General features: G+C 38.4%; 1 protein-coding gene across 4 annotated transcripts in view; it reads right to left on the bottom strand.

The window, feature by feature from the left end:
• The window catches only part of TRIO (trio Rho guanine nucleotide exchange factor), a 269887-nt gene that overhangs the window by 19196 nt on the left and 230123 nt on the right, over positions 1 to 20568 (bottom strand). For all 4 annotated transcript variants that reach the window (XM_042461739.1, XM_042461740.1, XM_042461737.1 and 1 more), the window contains exons 37-46: positions 17336 to 17431; positions 16371 to 16519; positions 14041 to 14107; positions 10626 to 10729; positions 7443 to 7512; positions 4878 to 4967; positions 4151 to 4243; positions 3237 to 3287; positions 2085 to 2162; positions 1059 to 1250 (exon numbers count right to left, since the gene is read on the bottom strand). In XM_042461739.1, coding sequence (XP_042317673.1) covers positions 1059 to 1250; positions 2085 to 2162; positions 3237 to 3287; positions 4151 to 4243; positions 4878 to 4967; positions 7443 to 7512; positions 10626 to 10729; positions 14041 to 14107; positions 16371 to 16519; positions 17336 to 17431 — 990 coding nt within the window. The remainder of the gene's footprint in view (positions 1 to 1058; positions 1251 to 2084; positions 2163 to 3236; positions 3288 to 4150; positions 4244 to 4877; positions 4968 to 7442; positions 7513 to 10625; positions 10730 to 14040; positions 14108 to 16370; positions 16520 to 17335; positions 17432 to 20568) is intronic.

The following is a 20568-nucleotide window of genomic DNA, read 5'->3' as shown; positions in this document are numbered from 1 at the left end:
TGTATGTACATAATGTGATATCTTGGAGATGGGACCCAAGTTTAAACACAACACTCATTTATGTTTCATATGTACAGTAGAGTCTTGATTATCCGACATAAATGGGCCGGATTATAGTCGGATAACCGAATATGTCGGATAATCCAGATTGTCCCCAATGACGGCACACATGCACCACAATTGGGGACAATAGTCCCTTGCCTCCCTTCCCCTCCTCCCTTCCTCAGTGGCTAGGATCTCCTCAGCTCGCGGGGAGTGTGTGCACTCCCCGCTGGTTGAGGAGAAACAAGCCGGGAAGGGGAGGACTGAGCCCAGCCCTTGCCTTCTCGGCTTGGATCTCCTCAGCAAGCAGGCGCCACACCCTGACTCTGCCCCCAGGCCAGCCTTAATGGCCGGTCTGTCGAGTCCCACAGTAGTTGGTTTCATATATTTCGGCTCTCTTCCATGTGTTCAACACACTGTACGGGGGCTTGTGGTAGTAGATTCTCTTTTATGCCTCCAGGCATCTTGGCATGCACAGTTCATAGTTGTACAAAGGTATTTCCAAATCCCCTTTAAAAGAACTCTTGGACTTAACTAATCTTCCCCAATGTGGTCCTCTAGATATTAAATGCCTAGTGGTTAAATGCCTGTACTGCAGCCATTCACTCAAAACCACAAGGTTGCGAGTTCAAGACCAGCAAAAGGGCCCAAGCTTGACTCAGGCTTGCATCCTTCCGAGGTGGCTAAAATGAGTACCCAGACTGTTGGGGGCAAATTAGCTTACTTGCTAATTAGCTTACTTGCTGTTCACCGCTATGATCTTTGGAATAGCGGTATATAAATAAAACATATTATTATTATTATTATTATTATTATTATTATTATTATTATTATTATGTTGGACTACAGCTCCTAACCGGGTCAATCATTATAGTCAATGGTCAGGAATGATGGGTGCTGTAGCCCAAAACATCTGAAAGGTGTCACATTGGAGAAATCTGCGCTACACATTAGCATGAAAATGGAGTTAAAACCTTTCACTTAACTGTATTTTTTTTTAAAAGCCATATACTTACCTTTATACTATTTTTAAATAAGAATCCTGGTGTTGAGAAGCCTTTCTTTTTATCTAGTGGTTCACTAAATATGACAATTTGCTCAAACAGGAAGACCCGCCTTTCTTTCAAACGTGGCAAGAGTCCTGTATCCTGGTCTGTAACGATAAATGTGTCTTGCAGCAGCAGCTTTCCCTGGGCAACAATTTTACCCTTAAAACACAAACCAGAATGAGTTAAGTCTTCTAGCCCACTAGGTGGCACAAGTAATTATCATGCTAAAGAAAAGCATGGGTAACAAAATACTGACATTTTAGGATTTTTTTTTGTTTTGTTTTACAAAGTTATGATGGTCTTTGTAGATCAACATTTTTACATCCTTCTTTTTTATTATTATTACTACTACTGATACTACTGCTACAAGTTACTATTATTATTTATTTTATTCCTGAAGCACTATAGTTCTGAGGAAAATGGAGAATAATATATGTAATCACCAATGTCACATTCTAACAAATCAGCACTAGACAAATTGACAACATGTCAGCATATACAATACAAAGGTTCACATTTTCAATAACCAACAGAACGGTATCAGCTAATCAAAAAGAGATGAAGAACATACTATCTTCACCAGGAACTGTAATAATTAGGACACAATTTGCTGTCTCCTAATAGCATGAAAAATCAGTTTATTGATACATGCATAAAGGTTTCTAAAGCCCTTTTGGCATCAAGTCAGTAAGTAACCTGATCCTGAATTTGCAGACTGAATTTTAGAAGCAGAGCTCTTTATTTACATTCATTATTCATTGATTTGGAATTTAGCATATGACTAAGGTCAATTTAGCCTAAAGGTGAATTCTTTACAGGATGCCTTCAACCTGTAAAAAAGAGGCAAGCATTTTAGACTTCTATAAGAATTCTGAAACTGAGACAAGTCAAGGATGTTTTTAAAAAAAGATGTTTGTGTGATTTGAAAGGATACAATTCTGAACAAAACCAGTAGTTCACAAAAAATGAAGAAGAACACAAGGAAGAACTTACATCAAATCCTTGTAAACGACCAACATTCATCATGTCATTGCATCGTTTGGGGACTATGCACATTACTTCTACAGCCCTCTGTTGAATCAAAGGAGAAAAATATTAGAACAGCTTGCTGTACTCAAAGATGTCACTCCACAAGATAGGACATATAACTCTCATGTTACTAGCAGACTATTTAATAAAGACAGGTTGGAAGCTGCTAGTAGGAGACCATGCCTTCTTCTGAAGAGTCTTTTCTGAATTCTTTCAAAACAGGAAACATCCTGTGTTAACCATTAATTCCAGAATGAATAAACCTTGGAAAGTAAAAACAAAAGAAGTACTAGGAAGAGGTAGAACACAAACTTTGCAGCTCTACTATACTGCCTCTACAGAGTCCTTAGAAAATTTATCTTGGATGACTAGACCCAAGAAAAAATTAGAAAAGGCAACACAAGACACAATGATGAGAAAGACACTATGCTTGATGAACTCTTCAGGATGAATCAAATGAGGTCAAGACAAACAAAAAGCCTTCACCCTCCTCAGTAAAGGCCACACCATTGTTCCAGATGGATAGGCTGGAATGGCACCTGAAAAAATTTGTGAGGACAATTCAGAAATCAATACAACTCACTATTCCTGATTGTCTCAGATATATTTCCAGAAAAGAAGTTGTACCAAAGATGCACACTGCATGTGGGTGAGATGAACCATAGAGCAGACAGAAGTGAATTAAGATTCCAGGATACCTTTGCAAATGAAATAAATTACTTTAGCCCTGAACAGTATTGCCTTGTGTAAATGCCTCATCAAGTAATAATATCCAAGAGGTTGCTTTGATCAAGAGTCTGAGGGTCAATGACACATAATATGGTGAAAATACATGAAGCGGTACTGGGTTTGTAGAGTCTTTAGAGGTATTTACTATACTGCCTGCCCCTTCAGGAGCAGTACCTGAAGGAGTTTGGATAAACATTACTTTCCAATGCAGAAAACTGGGTAATGAAAAACAACAACCTAGCATCATATGTATTTAAGAATTACTATAAGGGAAGAGCAGAGCATTAATTCTGTAGTTATACTAAAAGAGTGCAGAGTCCTATTACAGCTACAACAGTTACCTTAATGCTGGTAAAAATATTTTTAAAAAGAAGTATTTCCAAATACCTCTAATTCAGTTGTGTCAAGATTAGCTTTTTTGGAGTATTTGAGGAAGTCCTACAAAGAAAAGGAGAGAAGTATAAATTGAGGTTGATATTCTATTTATGATAAAGAGAAAAAAACCAAACCAAAGGTTAATTAACCAATGGTTAATTCTTGTTTTTCAGAAGTACCTGATGAAAATAAAATGCACAGTTATCTTTTCACAGTATGATTTCTAGAATCAGAAATTATGTTTCGCTGGAGCTAATCCAGTTTATCTGAAGAGACTCTAAACAGATGAAATATTGTCTGTATCTTGACTGTTTTTTTAATTTGTTTTACTGATTTTATTTAAACTATCCCTTTTTGGATGATGTAGGTGTATCCACATATTCCCTCCCAAGATCAGATTGTCTCAATTTTCTCAGAAAAGGTGCATTTAGGTCCCAATTACACTTCAGAACTAATCCATTTTGAGAACATTTTAACTGCACTGACTCAATGCTAGGGAATTCTGGGAACTGTTGTTTTTGAGGGACATTTACCCTTCTCTGTCAAGAGAGCTCTGGTGCCCAATGAACTATAAATCCCAGGATTCCCTAACACTAAGCCAGGGCAGTTAAAGCAGTCTCAAACTGGATTATTTCTGCAGTGTGTTTTGGACCTTAGAAGGCAATATTAACATTTTCAGATCAGACTTAACCCCAGTTATTTACAATAGTCTCAGACAACTACTCCCACCATGTCCTTTCTTTTTCTAGAGTCTAATGCTGTGGGCAGAGATTTGATTATTTATCTCGCTAAGGATTTAAAAACAGTAGATGCTGAGGCTAAGAGGTAAGCAATGAAAAAATATATTGATATAATACATGGTTGTTGTTGTTTTCAAGTGCTCCAAATGATACATGTTGCAACTGATAGCATCCCAAATGCCTTACCTTTAATAACAATTGATATTTCATAATTCTTTGCACTGGCTTTATCAGCAAATCTGTAAGCTGAAGTCTATGGCCCAAACGCTGCTTCAAGTCCTAGTACAAAAATAAAATAAAGTTTACAGCAGAGGAAATATCTTCAAAGAGTCTAGCCCATTCTGGGTCCAAATTCCCCTATTTGCCTATATGTTCAAGTGGACAGAATCAGCACTATGAGTGGAGTTTTACCTAACCAATGTGTGCGTGTGCATGGGTTCACACCTTCAAGATGCCATGGGTGACCCCATGAATTTCACAGGGTTTTCTTAGTAGAGCAGAATAAATATCTCTTTATTGCTTGTTAGTATTATTCCTCCCCCACCCTTGTTTGAACTTTTTTAGTCCAGTGTGTAAAAGCAGCTGGAGGCCTGAATCCAGGTTACTATGACAATACTGCAAAATTCACTTAGATGAATCAATGTCATCTGGCTTTCCAACATCTCACAAGTAATATATATTTTGAAATTACCAAAAAAAAAAGTGATTTTATGCTTCAAGTAATTCATCTATTAATCAGAGTTTGGTACAGAGTGCAGAGCTGGGGAGAGGAATCATTTGTTTGGTAACAACATATTAACTTCACTCTTATCCTCAGATCCCAAGTGGGGTAAATGTATCAGAGACAGCAAAGAACAAGCAAACTCGGAAAGACTACATGTCTCCCAACCTTCCCCACTACTTTGGCACTTACCTCAAAAAATGTATCAATGTATTCTGAGACAATATGCTCAGACTTTGGTTTGTTTTGGCAGTAAACTATGTACATGTGCAATCTTCTCTCCTGGAAGAGGGGGAAACCAAGAAGAAGACTGTATTGAATATAAATATAAAGAAAGCTGAGATAGACTGAAACATCGACAAATCATTAGAGACTACAGTACTTGTAAGAGCTAATCTGAACATCATATATATATATATATATATATATATATATATATATATATATATATATCTCCCCTCACCATATAGGGTGTGTGTATAAAACCATATACAGTGCACCCTTACTATCTGCAGGGGATCTATTTTGGATCACCCTGTGGATAGTAAAAAATGTGGGATCTTAAGTCCTGTTCTTCTCAGTGGGTGCACACTCCCGCTCACACTGCTGTATGTGCGCGTGCCCATTCAGAAAGCCAGGGCTTGACATCTCAAACTGCGGATGGCAAGCCTGTGCATGTATATCCATGTGTGTGAGGTTTCTCCTCTATAGTCAACAAATGCTGAGATATTTTGAAGTCCCACTTGAAGCAAAGGAGGAGCCCATGGAGACACTGTTGACGTCTCCAGATGTACACCACGCCTTCTGCTTCCCCGATAGGGAAGATTCACTACATTCAGTTAAAAAGAGTAAGGAGGAGGAGGAGGAAAGAAGAAGACCCAGCCTCCTTATTTGTAAATGTGACTTCAAGCCGCTCCAGCTTTTCCTCCCTGTAGGGAGCAAGCATCCAACTTTCAAGCATTCTGACCAGGCCAGAAGTTTAATGCTTTGTATTGCGGACAGGCAATATGTAGACCAGCTGTGAGCACAACTGTTCCATTTCTTTCTCATGGTGTGGTACTGAAGAAATATGGTAGCTTCCCGGACAGCTAAGGGAAACAATTTACTAAATAGCTGAACAAGTATAGCAAACTGTACTTGTCCTGGTGGCTGACTGAACAAGCTGGGGAAGACACTGAGAAAAGTGGTCCTTGATAAAAAAAAAATACAACTACTGTAGGAATGCAAGATCAGTCAACTGAAGACAGGGTGGGTATATCTCCATGTTTTGGCAACCCCATACAGATTAAGACCAGAAGCAATCTGATTTAGGAAGAGGTCAAAATATACTTTAACGAATTACAAGAATAAGTTAGAAATGGTGTTCAAATGTTAAAAGACACCAAATTGCATAGTAATTCCACTTGATAGTGGGGAAAATAAGCAACAAAGGTAGGAACTCTAGAGTTCACAGGAGCTATTCTAAGTTTGTGACTTAGCCTGTGAAAATCTATCACAATCAGAATAGGCTATACCATTCAGACAAATTGTATGGGTACAATTTAGACCATTTTGTAAGGGTAAAAGTCGCTTGCCTTGTTTAATGCTCACAAAATCTCATTGCTTTCTAATAGACAAAAGGATAGCTAGATTAGCGCTGGCTGACAGCAAAGAGAGAGAAAGAGAGGCATGTTGATTGAATTAAAGTTCTCTGCCATCTAAAGGCAGAATTTTTTTTATAATGTATTTTTTTTACCCACCTTTAGGATCAAACTAATGGATGCATAAATGTTTCAGTAACTGACCTTAGAAACATTACTTTTTTGGATCAGAATTCCCAGAATCTAAAACTCCCAGTGACTATTCTGTCTGAGAGATTCTGAATGTTGTATCAAAAAACCCCAAACAACTTTTCCACGGTCTTTTCAGTAATGGCCAACGTCTCCCTGGACTTCCTTTCAAGAGATGTGTAATTGTTCTTGGTATTCAAAAAGACTTAAAATCTTTTTAAAATGGCATTTACCGTAGTTGATTTGCTGGATTGTGGAACTATTTGGAACTAAATTTATACTGATTTATTTTTTAAATAACTGTGTTTGTGTACTCGAAAGCTTTATTAATAGAGTTATTTTTTACTGCATCGTATTAGTATATTTTTGTTAGTCTTATTGGATGGACATGTCAAAAAAAGGCAGTTCATAATTTTGACCCATTTTGAAGTTTCTCTCAGTAAATATGAAATAGAACCTTTAATTCTTTTTCAAACAAAAGCTCTGATTCACAGGATTCTGAATGTAATAAATGTAATCAAGTCTCATGGCCATTTCTGATTTCTCATTTCTTCATCCACCCACAACCCCTGCTTGTAGATTACTCAGAAACTGCCACATTATGCTAAGCTATGTTGTGACATATTTAGCTGTTAAAGAGTTCCTACTGCTTTCATTGCTCCTAGCAGATTGCTTCTGGCTCCAAAAGGTGCATAAACAATGCCATGGTTGTCAATGATGAAGAGAATAGGTTGTAATTATATTATGTCTTCTGCCTCTCTCTCCTGGCTACTATTCCTTGCCAGTCTGACCCTAGATTCATGAAAGCAAGCAAGTGTAGAGAAGTGCATTTATACAATAAACATATTTTGAAAACCAAAATACAGTATTTCAATCATGGGAAGCATTTGGGTAAATGTTTGCAAGGACTGTATGAATGCTGCGAAATATCCAGATCCATGATCAAAATAGCTTTTTTGCACACACTGGAGAAGATGTTCACACTTACATGTTTAACAAAAAGTGATCCCAATTTTTCTGGATCCTCAAGGCACTTCTCCAGTTCTCCTAAAAAGAAACTGTGCAGAACAAAAACAAAAACACAAAAAATCATATTTTTTTTCTGGCTTCACTGTGTCAACAGACGACACATTCACAACAGTCTGGTTGCATTTGTTCTGTGGGAGGAGATCATTTGTACAAAACCAGTTGCAAAATATTTGTAGAGGACAGATGGGTGAACACCTGGGCAGGATTGGCTGAACTCATTCTGTGACTAAGGCCCAGAGTTGTGTATCACTTTTTACTTCCCATAATACTATAATCAATCCTGGGGCACATCTTTTCACCTTGCAAACTGCTTCAGTAGTTTCCTTTTTAAATACTGCTGCCTCCATCAACCACTTGGTTTCTGTGTGAGCTGGACGGTCCTGACCTTATAAAAGGAACATATGGAAAAACTTTTTTTCTAGATATGAAAATTAAGGAGCAACAGCATTTGTATCTGCAGAAGAAATCTTCTCTGGCACTCCTTTGAAGATTAAGACATGAACATGGGACTGCTCTGAAGCACTGAACAAACAGTATGTATGCCATACCCTCCCCATTTCAGAAGTAAATAATCAGTACTGAAAATGGCATATAGCATTACATGTCCAGAGATTTTCACTCATTATTTCCAAATCTGGAAAAATGCAAACTGAAGCGTTATCCCCAAGCAGCACAACTAGGAAAAGGGAAATTCCAACTTAAATGAATCATGTTACAAGACACTGAAAGTTAAGAAACTGGATTAAAGCCAAAGACTGTCTATTAAGAAGTAACCACCACTCATCCATAGAGATGTTAAAGAAGGGAGGAAGAGACAGATGGCCATTTGGGGCCCTAATGGTAATTGGAATGTAGTTCTTCCAGCCAAAGATTCTACAAAGATGGCTGAATCCCTTCTGAAATGCCTTGGATTCTGTGAATAGACCACCAGACAGTTATTCTTATTTGTAGACTTTCCAAATATAAGGCTCTCAGACATTCAGGGCAAGAGTCAGGTGTCATTCTGATCAAACTTTTCCAACTGACAAATGGAGGGACATGAAGCTTTCAGCTAAAGTAACATTTTCAGATATAAACTGAGATTAAATATGAGGCTTCCCTGTAACCAGAAAAAACAAAGCAACTAACCACATGATGTGTCCATCGTTAAGCATAAAGTATCTTCCAAAATGAGAGGATTTTCTAGACTTATAGGACAACTTTGTGGGGTTTAGGGCCAGTTTTTCTGTCATTGGGACTCTTTGGAGACTGCAGGGATTGTCAAACGTTTAAATAAAATAAACCACAAGGTACTCAAAATTCACTTCTAGTTTTAATTCTTTTTACAACATTAAACAGTCCAGAAGGCCTGCAACATATCTAAAAGGTGAATCATTGCTGGAAAAACATTCTATCTTTCCCCTCATAAAAAGGTGGTCTCTGGGAATCTGAGACCACAAAGGCCACCTATGAGGGCCATGTGCACCTTAGGGCTGCACTTTTTCACCCAAACTGTGCCCTTTAAGAGATTTTGGACTTCAGCTCCCAGAAGCCTCGGCCATGTTGGCCAATAACCTGGGATTCTGGGAGCTGAAGTCAAACATCCCTTAAAGAGCACACTTTGGGGACCACTGATCTAGACAAAACTGCATGGGATACACATCAGGAATTGAGAATCAGAAACAGGCTTCAGTGAAACCAGCCTGACATTGAGAAAGATCGGCTTGCAGCTGTATGCATGATGTGCTGCATCTATCAGGAATTGACTAGCAAACTCTTCATGTGATAAAAGCCAGAAGGCATTTGTATCCATTTCCAATATCATCCACTAGTTAATTAAAGCAGTGGTGCCAACCTTTTTGGAAAATGTTCCAAAAGCAAACCTGAAGTATTAGAGTGTGACACTGGAGTATAGCCTGCCCTCTGTTTTTGCAGAAGATCTGTTTCAGACCCCCCCCCCCCCATGAAAATGGAAACTCGCAGATATTCAAGCCTCATGGGAATAACCCCCTCCATTTGCTCCTCGCAAGCAAGCAAGGGTTGCAGGTCTGAAGTCAGCGCAAATGAAGGGGCAACTGTATAAGCTATAGCACATATACAGCCTGATGCTCTCTAGGGTTGCCTTTGTTTCCAGAAGAAACTATTTGGAAGTACAAAGTAGCATGACTCTAGGGAGGCAGATAGCAAAGGCTGGACTCTATGCTGGGGCTGGGGAGTAAAAAGAAAAATGGCCACAGTTATCAGTCTATAACCCAAAGTAAAATTCATTAATATATGTCTAAAATGTTTTAACTCATAGTTTACTTTAATTTTTTAATGGTTTCAATTATGTGGGTTTTTTTTAGTTATTATCTATTATATTCCCTCCCCTGCTGGCTTGAGTGCCAGAGCTGGGGGGAAAGTGGGATATAAATAAGTAATCAACCATCCACTTTATTCGTGCCACATCTTTTCCTCAAGACTGGAATTCAATATGACTTTGAACTCAAGATAAAAATACAAATAAAGTCACATGCAGCTAAAAATATACAACCATTAAGGTTAAAATAGGGCAAATGAGGGAATAAGAGACAAGGAAGAGGAAAAGGGACAGTAGTGCATAGACTAGTGGTGGAGGAGAGCCTCAAAGTTTAGAGGAAAAGTCAGGGAAGTCGCTCGCTGTTACCCCTTTCCCAGTGAAATCACAAAAGCCCTTTAAGGTCTGTGGGGCAACTGAGGAACAGGCATCCCCACACCTTTTCTACTGCTGAATCAAGGAATTGTTAATATATTTTTGTATGGTTGTATGATTTGGCTCTCCTTTCCCCTTGTTGACATTGATGCTAGAGCTGCAAGGAAATTTAAAAAAAAAAAAAACACACAGAAGAAATGGAAATAAATGAGAGAGAGAGAGAGAGAGAGATTATGAGTATCATTCTTCCCTTCCTTCAATTTTCTTCTGAAACCCACCAGTTTCTCAGTCTATGGATTTCTACCCTACTTGCTGGTTTTGTTGTCGAAATACAGCAAAAGTTAATCATTCACCTTTAAAATCCTTATACTACCAATTGATTAACATTTCAAGCATATTTTATAGAGCGTGGAGTGATTTTTCCCACTTCTTCAGTAGGTAAGGAAGATTAAATATAAAAAGAAAACAAGTAAAAAATAAAAACATACATACTCTCTGTGCCAGTCATATATTTGATGAATGTTGCCAAACACAATTTTGTCTTTCCCTTTCATATCATCGGGAACACCATCTTCTTTCATGAGAGCCATGTAACCCTGAAATACATTAGCAATAAAAATGAAAATAGGTCCTGCTATCTGTCTTTTAAAAATACTTCTGACACCACACACTGAGGAGTTCAATCTTTATTTTCCACACCCCCCATGGCTTACTGATGTATTTGGTATAACAGAAGCTAAGGCAGATGACACAATTATCTGTTGTTAAGCAGGGATAACCAAAGTGTAACCTGAGACCCACAGAGGCCCCAAGGCTCCCAAGCACTCTCACAACTCCCCCTCTCCTCTGTCCATCTGGTCACTTCTTCATATTTTTTCTTCTTGCTGGCCTAAAGCTGGTCTGTGGGAGGAGGGGAAGATTACGTTGAAATGGCATCCCAGAGATGTCTGGAGCTGCTGTCTGCCATTTGAGATATACTGTAAAGGTTTTCCCCTCCAGCATTGGGAGGATGGAGGAGAGCCTATGACCTGCCAACTTCTGAGGGAGGGCAAAAATGGCTCCGAGACCCTGAGAGGCCACCCAGCCTTGGTGTTAGGTGGTTCTGAGTATGCACTTCTCTAGAAAATAAGAGTAAGCTATGTTGGAAGAGATCAAGTTACAGTATATATTCTCCAGCATGCTTTGCAAGAATCTTAGCAACCAGGGGGCATTAGGTGGGTATGTTATTAAACTAAAAGATGAAAAAGAAAACAAAGAAATTAGCCAGTTTTTCACTAGGGGCCCATAATCTACAATTTGCTTATCCATGCCATACTGGATGACTGTATTTAATAGATAAAAATAAAATAAAATAAAATAAAAGACTGACTGCAAACAAGAACATTTTGTTACAGTGCAGTTGAAATGACAATATAAAAATACTTTCCCTATAATGTCTCAGAGTTTGTTCTAAGTAATAATGTTCCTGTAATGCATTTTATTTTTGGATCACAATGATGTCCTTTTTTGTGATTGAATTTTAATGCTAATGCTTTATGTTTTTTTCTATAATGATAATTGTTTACTTTAAAAAATGGGTGGAATTTTCACCAATTTTAAAATGTAAAATCTCCCAAAAGAACAGCATTGTTATAACATGTCACCAGCAAAATATACACACCTCCATTCATACCTTCAATTTTCATTTTTCCCCCTGAAAAAAATCCCCTTACACTCTCTTTAAGAGCTGTAGCAGTCAGTTCCACCATGGTCAAGAGGGGCTAGTATGTTTTAGTCCAAGAGAAAACCTTTTCCCAAAGAGGAAATGACCGAGACCCTTTTAGCATTGGCTCTGGAACGGGCCTGTAGCATTCCAAAACAGAACGTTCTGGGGACGGGAGGTGGAGGGGAACGCATTTCACTGCATAGCAAGAACGCTGCTGTTGCCGCCGAGCGTCTCCATCCTGTTCCAGAGGGGGCGATTTTGGGGAACCCTTGAGAAGATATTTATGACCACCAGCATAGTAAAAAGTATTTTAATATAGTTCATGGCACCAATTTACAACTTGTCTGCATGCTTTAAAATACATATATTGCTGCTTGGAAAGGGAAACCCACTGGATGCCTTGGGCAAGTCAACTTCTCTTAGCTCAGAGGAAGACAATGACAAAGCCTCTCTGGACAAACCTTGCCACGAAAACCCCATGACAGGTTCACCTTAAGGTTGTCATAAGTCAGAAACGACCTGAAGGCACACAACAACAACAGCAGCAGCAGCTCTCTAATAGTGAAAATCCACATAGAATTCCAAAGTCTGAAGTAGATATCACACAGATCAGTACAGTGCGCCCACGTCATACGCGGGTGCTGTATACGTGGCTTTCAGCTTATGCCGAAAGCCATGTGACAAGCAGGAAATGGCGTGTGTACCCATGACGTATGCGTGCCACCATGCCTGAAACGCATTAGTTTCAATGGGGCTCAAGCATACACTGAATTTGTCTTACGCGGGGGGCGGGCGGAATGGATACTCCGTGTAAGACAAGGGCACACTGTACAATGAAGAGACCACAGACATCTTTTATATGTGCTGCAATTTGGATTAGCGCACTGTTCTGTTCGATAATAGTGCATAAATTAATAGCTGGGGATGAAATGCATTTTCTAATAGTAAGCCCATCATAGTCCAGTAAAATCCTGGGATCCATCAGTACTGCTCTTTCACAATGCTTACACTCAGTTCAACAGTGACAAAGGTAAAAAAAACATGTTGCACCCCACTAGTAGATCCTGTTGCCAAAACTGACACCCACCTTCCCCAAAATCTGCTTCAGATGGATGGGAGGATGCTACACCTGTTGAATTTACTTTAAAACTATCAACTTTATTGCACTGTTTGTTCAGAGGGTGTTTTTTTTTTTTAAATCTAAGGACAGGGATGTTTATAAATAGGTATTTATAAGAAGAAAAATAAAAAAAAATAAAAAATAAATAAATAGGTATTTCAGCTGTCTGTTCTAGAAGAGAAATGCTGTCAGCTTTTTCCTTCACAAGAGTTCAGCTGAGTCCACTGCAAATATATTCCTAACCAAGTCTTGAACATTTACAAATGGGTCAAGCAAAGTTAATAATTGCCAGGTTTTACAATGTACATGCCCAGTTTCCTATAAATAGGTGAACTGGCAGCTAGGAAAAATTCTTTTTCAAAGAGATGGTACATGGAAATATTGCTAAGCAGTAGAGCATCAGAAATGGTTAATTGCCAAGTACAAATTTAAGTGCAAATTATCAAATTTATTTTTAATTAAAAAAGGACCAATATAACGGAAAACAAAGGCTTATACTACTTTATTTACCTGTTTGTTTATTTACTTATTAAATATCCTGCCTCCCCCACCCCCCACCCCCAGTGTCTTATTTGTCATAGTATCTGCAAGTTTCATTGATTTGAATAGGTCAACTTTAGTAGGGAATAAAACTGGATATAGGGAAGGTAGATTTCCCAAAATGCTGCTTGTATTGTCTGTCATTATTATTATTATTAAACTTTATAAAAAAATCCATAAAACCTGCCAATGGCGTACATTCTACAGGATAATAACAAAATACATTTAAATCAACAGATAAGAATACAAGATAGCATTAGATAAAACAAACAAGCAACAAATTAAAAACATTGAATATCCTACCATATATCAAGCAAATATCAAAAAAACAATCAGATAACAATCACACAATGCCAGGGAACGCTTCTCTGAATAATATAGTCTTCAATTCCTTTTTGAAACTGGTTAAAGAAGTGATGACCGGGCTCGTGGGGGAAGAGGACTGGTTGGAAGAAAGTAGTGTGTTTCTTTATACTTCTAAGGTTTGTATGTCTGATATGAAAGTAAGGAAATGACTAAAATTTTAAAAGAATGAAACATACCTCTACTACGTAGCCAAGGTCTCTCACATAATCTCTTTCTGTCTCCACTAATTCTTGTAGGACATAGCTGCAAAAGTGATGATATGTGAAAAACATTAACGGAGGAGTTTAACAATATAAACAAATCTTTCTCAATGTGGTGCCCTCAAAATCCAATTGTAATTAGTGAGGTGAGTTAAAATTATATTTGTTTATAAGTGGAATGGGAGAACTCTCTGGTTGTACAGTACTGTGTTCTAATAAGAAAGGAAAAATATGGAAGACTACCACAATGAGTTATTAAACAATCAGTTATTTAACACTTCCCTAAATTTCACAAACTAGCACCAATTTTCAAGTGTTTTCTAATACCAGTTATGTAAAAGAATTACTCAAAAACACCAGACGCTAATCACTTGACTTTGCCAGAAAAAAGCCAAACCACACCCTTCTATTCCAGTCAACTTGTATCCCAGGTTTTGGAAATGAATGGGGCACGCACCCGCAGCACACAGCTGTGCACACCCACGCCTTTATTCAAGCGAGTGGGCTTAATATAGGTGAAACTCTGTTTTCACGGGGGGTCCGGAACAGATCTCCCATGAAAATAGAAGAGTGACTGTATATACAATAGATTTAACTTACACAATGTGTATATCAGTGAGAAATACATAGAAACCTGTTTAAAAAATAATAAATTATTTATACATTTAGGAATTTCCTGAAATTTAGTCTTCTGTTTCACTGTAATTTGTTTTATTTAATAGTCTTAAGAGTTTAATCCTAAAGGACAGGTTTCCATGTATGTATGCAGACCTTCCCTCATGTCAGACACTTTTGTCTTCATCAAAGAATGTACCAAAAAGATTACTAGACGAAAGCAGTACTGTTTTAAGAAAGCACATGCAATTTAACAGCATGATTAAAAACCTTTTGCTCTGTTTGCCCACTGAGAAACAGAGAAAACTCTTCAAATAAGTGCAGATGCAGAGTATCAAAAGAAGTTTTTGGCATGACCAATGTCATGCAACCAAATATCTCTTTTAGGTCAACTACAATGAGCCCCTGTTAACAGCTCTTAATAGAATCACATTGTCAATTTTAGCTGATTTAATTCCACCTTTCTCCCAATATGATATTCAGATCGGCTAACAAACTAGATTAAAACAAAATACAGCTAAAATCAATCAATAGTAAAAAGCAATAAAAATGATTAAATAAATTAGCTAAGGACGTTGATTATTGAGATAATGCATGAGCACAAAAAAACAGAAGCGGTAGTTCATCTGTCCTTGAAGATGCATTATAGAGTATTCCTCCAGCCGTTCGTCCCTCGCGCATAAGAGAGGGACACGGATCTGAAGACCGCAAGAACAGAGGGAGGACTGTAGTACCCTATGGCTGTACTGTTACAGGCTTTCTTGGTCTTCACAGTGTATTATGTTCATATGGCTCCATACCCTAAAGAGGAGGTCCATCTCACTTCCTTCTTCATGTCCTTTTGGAAGCTGATAAAATAATTCCCTTTTAGGAATATTTAACAGATAATTTTATGTTTTAAATCGCTCTCTTTCTCTTTTGTTTTTTAAAAAAATGTTTGGCATATTTTGATTGCTGTTGCACTTTTACTGTTTGGCTATTACTTTTAGTGATTAAGCTGAATCCTGAATTTGGTTCTCAGGGCCAGTAATATTATCATATGGCAACTATCTAATTTTTCTGATTTTTTTACATTTTTAAATTTAAAAGTGTACTGGGAGCCCTGGGAGGCCGCACAGTGCTGCAAAGTGATAAGCTGGCCTCCAGTTTATTTTCCCCTCAAGAATATCTCTGGATCCATGTGGGTTCCAGAGGCAATCCTCCAAAATACATAAATTAAATAAATAAATAAATAAATGAAGTGTGATTGGAGTCTACACCAGATCAGTCCAGATGATTAGGTGGAGCATTTGTGTTTTAAATACTGTACACTGCTTCACTATTGTTTAAAAGCATTAGCTGATGTAATCCCTTTCTCTCAACATCTTCAAAAAGAGGCTGGACAGCTACATGATGGGTATACTTTAGCTGAAGATCCTACATTGAGCAGGAGGTCAGACTAGACCACCCACAAGACCCTTTTCTACTCAATGACTTCATAAGACCAAAGGTTAAAGTGTCTCATAGGTGAAATTTAATGGGTTTCCTGGAACAATTCTTGAAAAGTGAAAGTAATTATGTCTTAACATGCTCCCCCAAAAGAGTAAACAAATTTATATTAGAATATAGATTTTACAACAACACAAAAAATAAATGACAGATGCATTTCTTAAGCAAATGAGAGGAAGCAGAAATTAGCAGGCCAGTCTTACTGTCGTCTTTTTAAAGAGCTGGACTTTCGTTCTTCCATCTCATCAATAGGTGAGGAGGAGGAGAGAAGTGAGTTGTCTGAAGGATTGAATGATGGGCTACTGCTATCACCCTGGTCTACCATCAGTGAACTTGGACGATCCTCCAGAGCCTGTGAGTAAATGGGATAAGCACGGTTTACTCCTGTTAAAATGCTTTTTACAAGGTTAAAAGGATCAGGATAACATCTCTAGAGTAATCCATTTAACAACCATTAAAAGACATATTAACATTTTGTCTATTTTAAGAACACACTGGCCATTTATAGCTCTCAAACTTTCTGAATCGTCACGATTTCATCCATTTTGTGGATACCACAATTCTCCTCTTCCCAGCTAGTATGCCACTGTGAAAATTGTCCTGCTGTAGGTTGTCTCATATTGTGTGCAGAAATTTATCCAGATCAGAGGTGTTTCTGTGCCTCTCTTATTGCACCTATCATGCTCCTCTGGGTCACTGAGGCAAAGATTAATTGTGCCTAATTCTAAGGTTCCAGGCAGAGGCTGGAGCTGCACTACTGAGATCCTGTCAAGGGAGATGGCTGTCATCAAAGATGAAATCTAGACAGAAGAGGTTTTTTTTCATATGGCACATAACTATCCTATTTGATTGCAAGTGGTGATGGTTAGTAGCTTAGATGACACGAGAAAGAGAGAGAGAGTACATATTGGTCTCACTTGATCAGGCAACTGAATATCAAATACTCGGTAACCAAGAAGACCTGTTTCCCTTCCATTATATTTTCAAATTTCCCAGCTGGCCATGGATTGGAAAAACAATCCAGGATTAGACTAATTTTTTTGGTCTGGACCAGAATAGCAATCCTGTTCTTCTAGTCGATATGCTTGAACAGGATAATGTGGATAGTGCTTGGAACTTTCTAAGGGAAACAAGCAATAAAGTAAAACAAGCTCCCCTCCTCGCTCACCATTTTGCTCTTCACAAGTTCTTCTATTGCACTGACAAGTTCTGCTGCGCTGGGAGTTTCTGAGCTAGTAGGACGCACCAACAACCGAGAAGATGTCTGCACAATGGGATGAAAGAGGGTAGGGAGAGACATCCATAACATCAAGTTGAGTTTATACACATGAGACAAAATTTTGTTTGCAAGTATCTCATGAATGAAACACCCTTCCTTCCAGTTCTAGTCAAACATCCTTTCATCTAATAGGAGCACAATAAAAAATGTTAAATAAATTCTCGTACTGAAACATGTCAAGCTGGTTGCCTCTGTTTCATACGTTAGAGGTTGAGTATCCCTTATCTGAAATTCCAAAACCTGAAATACTCCAAAAATCCAAAACTTCAGGTATTTGCAAATACAGGTATTCCAAAATCTGAAAAAAATCTAAAACGCAGATCATGTCTAGTCCCAAGTGTCTTGGATAAGGAAGACACAGCTTGTGGTAATACTGGAACATCATCTCCATAAGCAATTGGGTGACTGGAAAATATTCTTGGCCCGCCTTCATCTTGCTACTGCTATTTAGCCCACAAAAATAACCACACAATGTCCATACCTGATGCACAGAATTATCTAAGGATCTTTTCTCCACCCCTCCCAAGTCCACAAACAATTATGATGCAACAAGGAAAAGAACCACAAAAAGTAAACCAGGGGACAGGCTAATACTACTAAACTAACAGCCAATTGATAACTCTAAAAGGGAGCAGGGTTGTTTTGCTCACCATTCCTTGTGCCATCCATTTTCCCCATAGGTAAGTGCAGAGTCTAGCAGATCTCTGGCTTCAAAAGCTACAAGAGGCCAATTTATGGCTGCAACTGAGGATAAAAGGAGTTCACAGCAAAGGATTTTGGGAGGGGGTGCGGCCACTGAATTTGGCTTTCCGTAATTAGCAAACAGACAAGTCTGTTTGCAGATTACATATATTGTCAAATAACTGGAAGCTAAACAAGGCACAATAATATGAACCTCACTTCATATTACAAGGACAGCACAGATATACATCATGCAAAACACAGGCTAAGTTGTTTTTCACCACTGGACGGACATATTAAACCAACAAGGTATGATGTTTCAGAATGTGGAACTCTGTTCAACCTTATATATGGGAAGCAGAAGATTGCTCCCCCATAATTTAAATGATAATATGCAGATTTTAGTGTGCTGTAATTGGCTTCATTGGGACGGAACACTGGGAATGGGGGAAGCGCGAAGAACACACAAGAAAATCTAAATGGAGAGGTAGGGAAACTGAGCCAAAGCAGAAACAGAACATAAATCAACATAATGCTAAAGAAGGAGGTTTTTTAAAAAAGAGAAACAAAGAAAAAAAGAACACAATTAGTTATGCAGTAATATAATACCTGTCTTAGCAGTTTTAATGAAAAAGGCAGAAAACTCAGAAGCTACAGTTTAAACACAACTTATGAAGTATGCAATGATGCTACCAAATAGAAGAATTACGGAGACTGTGCAAGTGTGTTCCAATTGTGACAATCAAGTGGTTATTTAGTGACACACAAATTAACATGATCTATTAAAGCTCACAGCGAGGGACAGGGATGCCAACTGAATAGGTCTATGAGGAGTGGTAAAGTCAGGCAGAATCAAGGTCCCTCCCTTTCCTATAAAAACCTTTTAACTAGATAAGCCAGTGCTGTTTACAAAAGCTTGCCTATACAGCAGCACTATAACTCTCTCAGAGATTTTGACTTCCAATATGCACTGAGGAAATCTTGTTTTAAAAGAAAAGTAGCAGCTATGCCGTATAGCAGGAGTAAGCAACTCTCCAGAGTTGGGAGGCTTCACTACCCTCCTCAGTGGATCTTGGAGAGTCAAGTACCTCTGCCAGACCCCTAGATTTTTAAAAAGAAAAATGTTACAACATTGTTTTTGGTGGTCGGGAGGGTAGGGGTATGAGAGTAACGTCATTACATTTTAGCCCTTCAGGGCTGCTTTAGGCCCAAGAGAGGCTTTAGATTTCCCTGTGCCTAAAACAGCCTGGGTGTGGGTATGCCAAAACTGCCACATATTTCCTGGGAAAGAACTAGGAGGCAAGTGTAGCTGCAAAAATATTTTTTGGGTGCTGCAATGTCCTGGGAGCTTCAAAAATGGCCGTGAGGATATGAGCTGTTCTTTCTCCACCACTGCTGTACAGCAAAAAAAGGAGTGATTCCCACAGGAACACCAGTGCAACATCATAAAGTGGAAAAATTATTATCACCTGGAAAATATCTTTTTAAAAAGTCTATGTAACAGTATCCTGCAAGTAGGACACACACACACACACACACACACACACACACACACACACACACATGTAGTCCATGAAATGAGCAGCCTGAGACTGGGGGCCAGTTCTTAGTGTGCTTAAGCCATAGGCAATGGCAGCATTTTTAAAATAAAATCTTCAAGAAATCTTTCTTACATGAATTTGACTATTAATTTGACTGGAAAATTGCAGAAGATTTGGAGATTGTTCTAAGCACACAGGCAGTTCACAGGCCCCATCACTGGCTCATGATAATGAAGATTTTACTTTTTGAAAACATAATCAACTGCTGATTTGCTGCTATGCACTTCACGAGAAGATCAGTATGGCTGGACAACCTTTTGCTACAGAAGACTGTCTGTCATAAATTCACAATACAAGGACTGAAGGTTTTTTCAGATACTGCTTCCCTCATTGCACCTCTGAGCATTGCTGGACTGGGAGCAGACCTTTGGCTCACAAATATTTCTTTAACTGCGTGTAGAATGAGCTCCTAGATCATAACAGCCGTTTTTGAAACAAAGGTATTATAACAACTAGAAATGAGACTGTCCAGATGTTCTTGGACTGCAACTTCCCCCATTCCTAGCCAGCATAGCAAAGGTGAGAGACAATATGAGCAGATGCTGAGCAAGACCTGGTGGGCCACATATTCCCCATTCCTGCACAAAATAATACACAGAAAGGAAAGAAGAAGGAAGTGCATCAAGTTCACACTTGTTCCAAAACTTCCTGTGCACAGAGATAACAGAGAGAAGTAACATCTTCCCAAAGGCTGGTAAAGGATTTCAGGTGCTTAACCTTTGGTATGAATCTAAGTTAATATCTCAACCAAAACCAGGATGATCACAAACCTGTTGAAAATTTGTAGGTATGCTGTACACCAAGAGTCTTGCAGGACAGTATGCACAGAACATTCTCCAA

Source organism: Sceloporus undulatus, chromosome 4 (genome assembly GCF_019175285.1).
Source record: "Sceloporus undulatus isolate JIND9_A2432 ecotype Alabama chromosome 4, SceUnd_v1.1, whole genome shotgun sequence".
In the NCBI taxonomy this organism is placed as follows: Eukaryota; Metazoa; Chordata; class Lepidosauria; order Squamata; family Phrynosomatidae; genus Sceloporus; species Sceloporus undulatus.
This window is presented reverse-complemented; position numbering and strand designations above follow the sequence as displayed.